This window comes from Centruroides vittatus, unplaced genomic scaffold (genome assembly GCF_030686945.1).
Source record: "Centruroides vittatus isolate TY-2023 unplaced genomic scaffold, ASM3068694v2 contig_420, whole genome shotgun sequence".
Lineage (NCBI taxonomy): Eukaryota > Metazoa > Arthropoda > Arachnida > Scorpiones > Buthidae > Centruroides > Centruroides vittatus.
Window position 1 is genome coordinate 206,452 of NW_027122228.1, and position 10,076 is coordinate 216,527.

Below are 10,076 nucleotides of genomic sequence, written 5' to 3' on the forward strand. Positions count from 1 at the left end.
TGTTCTACTTTCTGTATCCATGTTTAGTGTATTATTGTTTATCCTTTTGTATACCTTACATTGTCTTTATTGCTTGTATATTGTACATAACTATTCCATGTACTACTTTGTTTCACCCGGTTATGTTTTAACGGCACCGGGAATGTACCCATTGGTATTTGTTTAATAAAATATATCTGTATCTGTATCTGTATCTGTCCCAATATTACCAGAGAGAGGCTCGAATATTAAAACAATGCACCACCCGCCGATGTTCCTATCAGGACGCAAAGAGATCGCAAAGCGGCCAACCCACATCATATGCGAAAGTGGCTTCACTACCAAAGCCGAAACAAAATGAGACGGCTTCTCGCCAGCCCCCTCGGCAGGAACAAAAGTATACCCGCGTCCCCCTAAAAGCCAACAGACAATTTCCCCGACCTTGACAAACCCCTCGATGTGGGTTCCTGTCCGTGGTGAGGGGACCTCCCAGAGATGGTTTAGTAACTCTTCTTTACCATCCCTGGGATCTGAACGCCCACCCACGTGTTTGCCGTGCGTGGTGACCCGTATGCCGGAAAGGGGGATCCTGGTAGTTGAGGGGCAACATACCGTCCCCAACACACTGCTTTGGCCCCTGCTTCGGATAAACGGGAGGCTCAAATCAGGCTCCGTTTGAGTCAATCGGCTGGTCGTTGAGTCATTCTTGACCTCGGCCTGGAGTCAACCGATCGATGCAGACCGGGCGGACATATCAGACAAGGTGTGCTCTTCTCGACTGCATTGTGAGGGTATAGCTCCTGGGAAACCCTGGTGTGACGGTCTATGGGATCCTCTCATGTGACGGCATCCCCTTGTTGGGCCCCATGGTGGGTGGGGTCACTAGGAGCTGAATATCTAATCTTAAATATGGATTCTAAAACCCCAAAAAATCCAGACATGCCAAAAAATACAAATCAAAACATTTCCAGCCAGCCATGCTACTTGATAGTGCATGCTACTGGAGAAAAACCTCTGTCAAAATGCTCCCCTTTCTTGATCCAGAAGTTATTCGAATCAACCATTGGGCATCTGAAGAAAACACAGAAATTGAGGTCAGGAGACCTACTTGTAGAAACTGCCTCACCTCAACAATCGGCAAAACTTTTAGCTACTAAGAATTTAGGAGAAATTGAAGTGACAGTCACACCACATGGAAGTTTGAATTCATCACGTGGTGTGATATCTGAGATCGATCTGATGTCTGAAGATGAATCAGATATCCAGATCGGTCTTTCAGACCAAGGCGTCACTGCTGTCCGACGCATCTCCATTCGTCGGGATGGCAAGTTGATTCCTACAAAACATCTTATTCTGACATTTAATAAACCGACTTTGCCATCTGTTATTACAGCTGGTTATCTACGCTGCCCAGTTCGCCCATATGTTCCAAATCCGCTGCGTTGCTTTAAATGCCAGCGATTTGGACATTCACAAACATCTTGCCGAGGGAAAAGCGTATGCGCACAGTGTGGGACGGAAGGTCACGAGAGTACCGAATGTAAAACTACCCCATGCTGTGTGAACTGCAAGGATGCCCATCCTGCCTACTCCCGAAAATGCCCTGCATGGCAGAGAGAGAAAGAGATCCAGCGAGTGAAAACAGTCAACAACGTACCTTACCCAGAGGCTCGCCGCATGGTCACTTCAAGTGCACCACTGAAGCAGAAGACCTATGCTGCTGTCTTGAAATCCACAAACACTTGTGCAGTTCAAACAGATATCTCTGTCTCTCCAAGTGAATCCTTTACACGCCATGCGAAATGTTTAATACTGCCATCTACCCAAACACCAGAAAAAGAGAGCAAGAAGATCAAAACACCCCTACCTAAAACAGGGGTAATAACAAGAAATGTGGGTTCTAAAAAGGCTAATAAGAACCCACTAAACAAACAGAGAGTGAAAGCAGCTCTCTCTAAAGCTAAAAAATCAGAGACTCAGTCTGTGAGCGAGTTCTCTGATATCTCTGATGAAGAGAATAATGTGGAGGTAAAAAAACCAATGTCACCTCCAAAAGAGAGACCGCCTGTTAAATTAAAGAGGGATACCCTCGCAAAGAATGCTGCCTCAACCACATAATGGATTATAAAATAATCCAATGGAACTGTCGTGGTTTCCGCAACAACTTCTCTGACGTTAAACATTTGACATCATCTACCACATCTCTCTGCGTGGCACTCCAGGAAACACATCTAAAACCTGGAGAAAAAATTTCTTTAAAAGGATTTGATCTTTACCGTAAGGATGATGATAGCCACACCCGCGCTAGTGGAGGTGTGGCTGTACTGGTTTCAAACCGCATCCCTTCCTTACCAGTACAAATAAGAACAGAACTGCAAGCTGTGGCAGTCAGAATTTCAATTGGAGTAACTGTCACAGTTTGTTCCATATACTTGCCACCAGATGTCAGAGTCAATGAAAATGAATTGGATGACTTGGTTGAACAACTGCCGACTCCGTTTATTCTACTTGGTGATTTCAATGGCCACAATCCAATGTGGGGCAGTCCCGACATTAACCGTCGAGGCAGGGCCATTGAGAGATTTATAGGCAATCACCAACTGTATTTATTTAATACTGGAGAAGTGACATACTTCCACGCCCCAACACGAACATTTACTGCCATTGATTTGACATTAGCTAGTCCAAATCTGTTTTCAGCGTTTACATGGGAGGTTGGATCTAATCCACTTTCCAGTGACCACTTTCCAATATTTTTAAAATATAGAGGCAGAGGAAGCTGTGAAACAGCCCGTCCACCACGCTGGAAATTTGAAACGGCAGATTGGCCTGCATTTTCCTCTTTGGCTAATATCACTGAGGAAATGGTCAATACTGCCGATATCAATGATGCAGTAGAAGTTGTCACTTCCAGTATTATTCAGGCAGCCGAAAAAACAATGGGGAAAACGTCAACCAGATATCCAAAACATCCGAAACCATGGTGGGATCAGAATTGCGAGGTAGCATTTAAAAAGCAAAAGAAAGCATGGGGGATTTTCAGAAGATACCCCACTGCTAACAATTTGGTTGCTTTTAAAAAAGCAAAGGCTAATGCCAGAAAAATAAGAAGGCAAAGCCAAAGGGACTCTTGGAGGAAGTATGTTTCTAGCATAACATCTTCCACCAGCTCAAAAGCAGTCTGGGATAAAATCCATAAAATTAATGGAAAATATGCTTCTCACTCTCTGTCCATGCTGGAAAGTAATGGCACAATAATCAGTGACATAAAAGGTATTGCTGATTTGTTGGGTGAAACATTTTCGTCTTCATCCAGCAATATTATGTATACAAGGGATTTTCAGGCTTATAAAGTCCAAACTGAAAAACAATATCTAAACTTCCACTCCCTATCTGATGAGGAATATAATGTGCCATTCAGCAGAATAGAACTATGTACTGCAATCTCTCGCTCGGGGAATACTGCTGTAGGCCCGGATAAAATCCATTACAGCATGATTAAAAATCTGTCAGGCAATTCCCTTAGTAACCTTCTGAATCTGTTTAACAGAATATGGACAGAATGTATTTTCCCTGACTCTTGGAGGCTATCAATTATTATTCCCATTCCCAAGCCAGGTAAAGACTGCAAGAATCCCTCTAATTATAGACCAATTTCTCTGACTAGTTGTCTCTGCAAACTTTTCGAGAGAATGGTCAACAGACGTTTGATGTTCCTCCTAGAGGAAAAGAACTACTTTTCACCACATCAGAGTGGATTTCGTAGGAACAGAAGTACCACAGACAATTTAGTAAACCTTGAAACATCTATACGCGAAGCGTTTATTAGACGACAGCACTTAGTGTCTGTGTTTTTCGATATAGAGAAGGCCTACGATCGCTGTTGGCGATACGGGATACTCCGTGATCTGCACAAATTCGGATTGCGGGGTAATTTGCCAATTTTTATAAAAAACTTCCTACAGAATCGAAGATTCCAAGTCAGGATGGGCAACACTTTGTCTAGGCCTTTCACACAAGAAGAGGGTGTCCCTCAAGGTTCTATTTTGAGTGTAACTCTGTTCCTAATAAAAATTAACAGTATAACTAACTGTCTTCCTCCCAGTGTGAAACACTCTCTGTATGTGGATGACTTTCAGATTTCCTGTCAGTCTAGTAACATGGGTTTTATTGAGAGACAACTGCAAACCTCCTTAAATCGAATAGACAATTGGTCCAAGACCAATGGTTTCAGTTTTAACGTAGAGAAGACCTCGTGCATCCACTTTTGCCGAAGGCGTGGTTTGCACCTGGACCCTGAAATTCACCTAAATGGGGTTAAAATCCCAATGGTCAACGAAGCAAAATTTTTGGGTGTCGTGTTTGACCATAAATTGACGTTCTTACCACACTTGCGCAATTTGAAGAGTAGATGTTTAAAAGCTTTAAACCTGTTAAAGGTATTGTGCTGCTCATCCTGGGGAGCAGACAAATGTTCTATGCTCAGGATTTATAGGGCCCTTGTTCGCTCTAAGCTGGACTATGGGTGCGTTGTGTATGGCTCTACACGTGAATCTACTCTTCGGATGCTGGATCCAATCCACCATCAAGCATTGCGTTTGTGCACTGGTGCATTTCGAACTTCTCCTGTACAAAGTTTGTATGTGGATGCTCATGAGCCTCCACTATCTCTTAGGAGAGAACAGTTGTCTCTTTTTTATTACATTAAACAGAGATCTCAAAATAAACTTTTAGCTGATTGTTCAGATAGTCAGCTGAGGAGATTATTTGCAGCTCGCCCAAGTAGTGTCCCTACATTTGACATAAGAATGGAGAATGTAAGCAGCACGATTGACCTGGACACAAGCAACATTTCGCAGGTCGAGGTCGATAATATATCACCTTGGTCAATTCCTGTGATAAACGTTGATTTAAGCTTAAAGCAGTTTCTAAAAGAAACCACCCCAGACTACGTTTATAGACAGCACTTCGCAGAAATTCAACATCGTGACAGGAATTTAATTCCTATATACACAGATGGATCTAAATCGGATGACTATGTTGGCTTAGCCTTTGTTTGCCAGGATGAAATCGTGGCAGAGCAAATAGCACCGAAGTCTTCCATTTTTACTGCGGAGTTGCAGGCTATTTATTTAGCCCTAAAGTATATAAATAGGAAAGGTCATCGTTGCTGCGTGATTTACACTGACTCAGTTAGTGCACTTCAGGCTTTGATCTCGTATGAACCTAGTTTTCACTCCATAGTGATTAAAATTCGTAAGCTGATTTGCCATCTTTTTGCGAGGAATTTCTCTATAAAATTTTGTTGGGTCCCAGGCCATGTAGGTATAAGAGGGAATGAAGAAGCTGACGCAGCTGCAAAGTCAGCAAGTCCTTCTCAGCATACAATGCATATTGAAGGAGGTGACTTGAAGCTAGTTGTTAAAAAACGACTAGAGGAGAGATGGCAAAATGTGTGGAACGCACAAGTCCACAATAAACTACACGAGATCAAACCTGTGATAGAAAATTGGACACAGAAGAAACCTTATGACAGGAGATCTGAGGTCATTCTTACTCGTTTGAGAATTGGACATACTCGACTGACTCATCAATACCTTTTGAAGGGTGATGACCAGCCTGTATGTCAGTATTGCAACTGTAATGTAAGTGTTAAGCACATACTGAGCAATTGCATCGCCTCTGAACGGATTCGTAGGCAGCATTTTGGAAATGCAAGTTTTAAAGAGATTTTGGGCCAGAGGCCAAATGTTGATAAATTATTGAACTTTCTAAAAGTTACAAATATTTATAAAGAAATTTAATTATTTATTTATTTATATCCATATACATGTTGTTGTTATACACAGTTTAACTGTTGTATATTTTTGTTATTGGTTTTTTGTTTTTTGTTTTGTTCATTTTTATTGTTATTTATGTACATATATATACCGTATGTTGTGGCGCAGCTTGGCCTGTGTGGCCCTTGTGCCAATAAACTTTAACCAACCAACCAACCAACCGACCTTGACAAAAAGAATCTCTCAACTAGAATCCACAGTTGAGGCGTTGCGTGCGGAAATTTGCCACCTCCACGAAATACTTCGATCTTACCCCACAACTCCAGACCAGGAGGTCTACATATCCGAACGCGAGCCAAGCACAGACAAACCGATGGCAGCACCATTGCCATTCAAACAGCCATCCCAACAGTCAAGATCAACTGCACAACCTTCTCATCCGAAAAAGAAAAAAGGTCCAGAACCTCGTCAAGCGGCCGCTTCGGCTACATCAGACACAGACGGTCCGCAATCTGATATAGACCTACCTTATCCCGCTGGCCCATCTAGAGCAACCACTCTGTATGACTTAGACATTACTTCCCCGGCCGAACAGGCCAAAATACATAGACATCAGTCAAAAACTCAACCAACAAATGTCTAACATGGCTGGAAGTCAGAATAACTTCCGTATAGTGCAGTGGAACGCGAGAGGTATACGCCCTAAACGTGATCTCCTCTTGCGTTGCCATGGTTGCGAGAGACCGATGTATTACTTATCCAGGAAACGTGGCTGACGCCAGAATCGACCTTCTCTCTCCCGGGGTTCACGTTGTTCCGTCGGGACCACCCCTCAACCCAGGGGGGAGGTCTCTTGACAGCTATAGCCAATCGGTGGCCAGCCCGCCACAACCCGCCGCCATCACAGGTATAGAGGTTCAGGAGACCCAAGTGTTCATAACAGGATCCCCCTAACTTTAGTCAACGTATATGCTCCTCACGGAGTAAATCCAGGGATTTCCACTGGATGACCTCTTACCAGTCGATTGTCGCCTCTGCCTATGTGGGGATTGGAATGCACACCATCCCCATTGGGATGCCTCATGCATCCTCCCTGACGCTTCAGGCTCGGGCATTATTCGATTGGCTTTCATCAGCGAACGTATGCTGCTGGAATACAGGGGAACCGACCCACTTCCATCCCAACGGCTCATCGGCCATTGACATATCTTTTGGCTCCCCAGACTTACTGGGCTCAACAATATGGCAACCAAGTCAAGACACCCTCACTAGTGATCATGCTCCAATATTCATTACAATCACAATTCCGGGCACCCATCGTGTGCAGATTCCTCGACGCCTACACCATACTACAAACTGGAGTAAATACTCCGGCTACCTAGACCAGAGCTGGTCTTCAGATAAAAATCAACCCGATTCCTATCGGGATTTTGTTGACCATCTCCAAAAGGCGGTGGCGGCCAATACCACGTTCCGCTCTCTCCCCGAGTCGGGACAACCACCATGGTGGACCATTGAATGCAGCCAGATAAGAGCAAAGAAACGTCGTGCTTTCCGCCAAGCACGCAAATTAGCTTCTCTCGACTGGTGGTACCGGTACAAATTCTATGGGGCGCTACTCAGAAGAAAATCTTGCCAATCTCGACGGGAGTGGTGGGGGCGCCTGTGCGCCTCCCCTCCATCCCAGTCCACTCTCTACCGGATATTTCGTCGCCTGAGGACCCCACAGGCGCCTGAGGAGACCCACAACATCATTCAGACCTCGGATACTCTTTTAACTCCAACACAACAAGCAGACGCCCTAGCGTCCTTTTTCGGGCGAGCCCGTCAGACGGGTTTTTTCGCTCCTCTAGGGACCCCTCGTCAGAGGCCTCTCATAATTGATGATAGTCTATTCAACAAGATAGAACTCTACAACGCTCTTCGCAAAATCAAATCAACTACTCCAGGTCCAGACGGGGTGAGGGCCCTAGCGTTACGGGCTCTCTCCTCCGTGGGTCTCTCTATCTTACTGGACCGTTTGAACGATATCTGGATCTCTGGGACCTGTCCCCCAGATTGGTCTTCAGCCATCATTATTCCAATAGCAAAACAAGGCCGCCTAGCGACGTCTTGCTCCTCGTATCGGCCCATCTCCCTAACTTCTCACATCACCAAACTGTTCGAACGGATGATTCTGTATCGTATCTTGAACCTGGTCGTACATACCGACTTCTTTCATAGTCACCACTTTGGCTTTCTCCCATACCGAGGAGTGGAGGAAGCGCTAGTGGTACTACACCATCATATAGCAGTAGCCCGAGCGAGACGCCATTGGGTCTATCTGGTCGCCCTCGATTTAGAGGGGGCCTATGATTCAGTGTGCCAGGAGGGGCTCCTGGCAAAACTGGAGTATTTTGGCATCAGAGGGAGGTTGCTCACTTGGATCTCATCGTTCCTCCGCAATCGTTCATTCCAAGTCCGCTGGCGGGGTGTTTTATCAGCACCTCACGCCTTTCCGCATGGCGTTCCGCAGGGAAGCGTTCTCGCCCCTGTCCTTTTCACTTTTTATATGGCGGACCTATGGACAGCACTCCCAGCCAATGTAACGGCAATTCTTTACGCTGATGATCTTTATCTTCTAACCACAAGCACTAGCCCTTCCCAAGCCGCTTGCCGCATTCAGACGGCTCTTCACCACCTCGAACACTGGGCAACAACATGGAGCCTATCATTCTCAGCCACCAAAAGTGCAACTATAGATTTCTCTCCGAAAATCCACCGCCCACCAATAACACTGTCACTAAAATCGGGAATCATCCCCCAACGTTCGTCATTACGTATCTTAGGTATTCATTTCTCCCAGACCTTTACGTGGCGTGTACACGAAACCTTCCTGCGATCGAAACTTACTCGCGCAAGCTCCTTATTAAAATATTTCGCCTCGCGCCGGAATGGCGCCAGAAAAGCTGACATTCTTCGTCTAGTATACACGGTTCTAAGTCCTATGGCAACCTTCGGTGCTCCTATTCTTGATGGCGCTCCTCCTACCACGATTAGTCGTATTGAAAAACCAATACACACCGCTCTTCGCACGGCGTTGGGTGTTCCTAAGTCTACCCCCTTATCTCGCTTTATGCTGAAACAGGCTACATCCCATTACAGACAAAAATACGCCAAAGAGCGATGTCCCACGCTATCGTTCAAATTTCCAGAGGTCCGTTTAGCCCCCTTCACTCAATTTTTCTCACGGCATCCTGTTTGGAATATTATCATTGGCGCCTGTACCAGCGTCCATACGTTTCCCGGGTTTTATCCCATCTCCGCCGAGAGGGTCTGCCAATGACTCGCCTCTATCGGCAAACGCATATGGCACCGAGCACAGTTAGCATTCTTCCTCATCTTCGCCTCGACGAGTTATCATTTTCTACCACTGACCCTCCGGAGGTCAATTGTGCTCGTTTTCAGGAGCTTCTGGAGTCGTCCTGGCAGGGCAAATGCCTCTTGGGGGCAGATGCCTCCAAATCCAGTGCCCGTACGGCGATAGGAATAGTTTTCCCGGCTCACGAACTCCGGGAAACTTGGCTCCTTCATGAGCACTGTAGCGTATTTGGCGCAGAGGCTCTAGGAATAAAACGAGCATTGCAAATCAGCTCCAGCTTCGACAATCCGACTGTCATTCTCTCAGACAGCAAATCTGTCATACAGGCGGTGGGTAATGTTAATTTTTCATCCCCAGCAATAATAATTGACTTAGCAGCCGAAATCAGTCTGCACCCCCAGGCAGTCGAGATTGGGTGGATCCCGGGACATGTCGGCATTCAAATCAATGAAGCAGCAGACAAGGCGGCAAGAAAAGACAATCCATCCGGCTCCTGGAGGCAGCCCCTCATGGCACGCGATCTAATCCGGGCCACACGCGATATTATTATCAACACCTACATTGATTCCTGGTCTACTAGTCTTAGACAAAAAGGTCGGGATCACCTCCGGCCTTTTGCTCCCTGGCCATATTCGTACGCCTCGTCTCGCTACGCCGAAACTCTCTTGGCCCGCCTTCGAACCGATACAGCCCCGCTAAATGGGTTTCTCTTTTCCAGAGGTCTTTGTGTCTCTCCCGACTGCCCAAACTGTGGCGCTCTGGAAACATCCCGCCATTTTTGGATTACTTGTCCAAAGTACAAGGAGGCCCGTCAAGACCTCGGTCGCACTTTATCAATAGATTTAACATTAGTCCAAACCCTCACTCCAATTTACTGGGCTCACGTCGACCTTCCTCCTCGTCAGCACGTGGAAGCTTTAGAACGTTTCATATATCGTTCCAACCGCTTCGTATAA

General features: G+C 45.8%; 2 protein-coding genes across 2 annotated transcripts; both read left to right on the forward strand.

Annotated features, from left to right (window-relative positions):
• The first annotated feature begins 888 nt into the window (after positions 1–888).
• On the forward strand, positions 889–2,097 carry LOC136976734 (uncharacterized). Its single transcript, XM_067272094.1, has one exon. It carries the CDS (start codon positions 889–891, stop codon positions 2,095–2,097), a length of 1,209 nt encoding a protein of 402 aa, XP_067128195.1.
• A 7,010-nt stretch (positions 2,098–9,107) lies between these two features.
• Positions 9,108–10,076, forward strand: LOC136976736 (uncharacterized). The gene has a single exon (XM_067272096.1). The coding sequence runs from the start codon at positions 9,108–9,110 to the stop codon at positions 10,074–10,076; it is 969 nt and encodes a 322-aa protein (XP_067128197.1).

Excerpts from the sequence above, each read along its gene's own strand:
- LOC136976734 (XM_067272094.1), top strand. The coding sequence starts at position 889 with ATGGATTCTAAAACCCCAAAAAATCCAGACATGCCAAAAAATACAAAT.
- LOC136976736 (XM_067272096.1), top strand. The coding sequence starts at position 9,108 with ATGGCACCGAGCACAGTTAGCATTCTTCCTCATCTTCGCCTCGACGAG.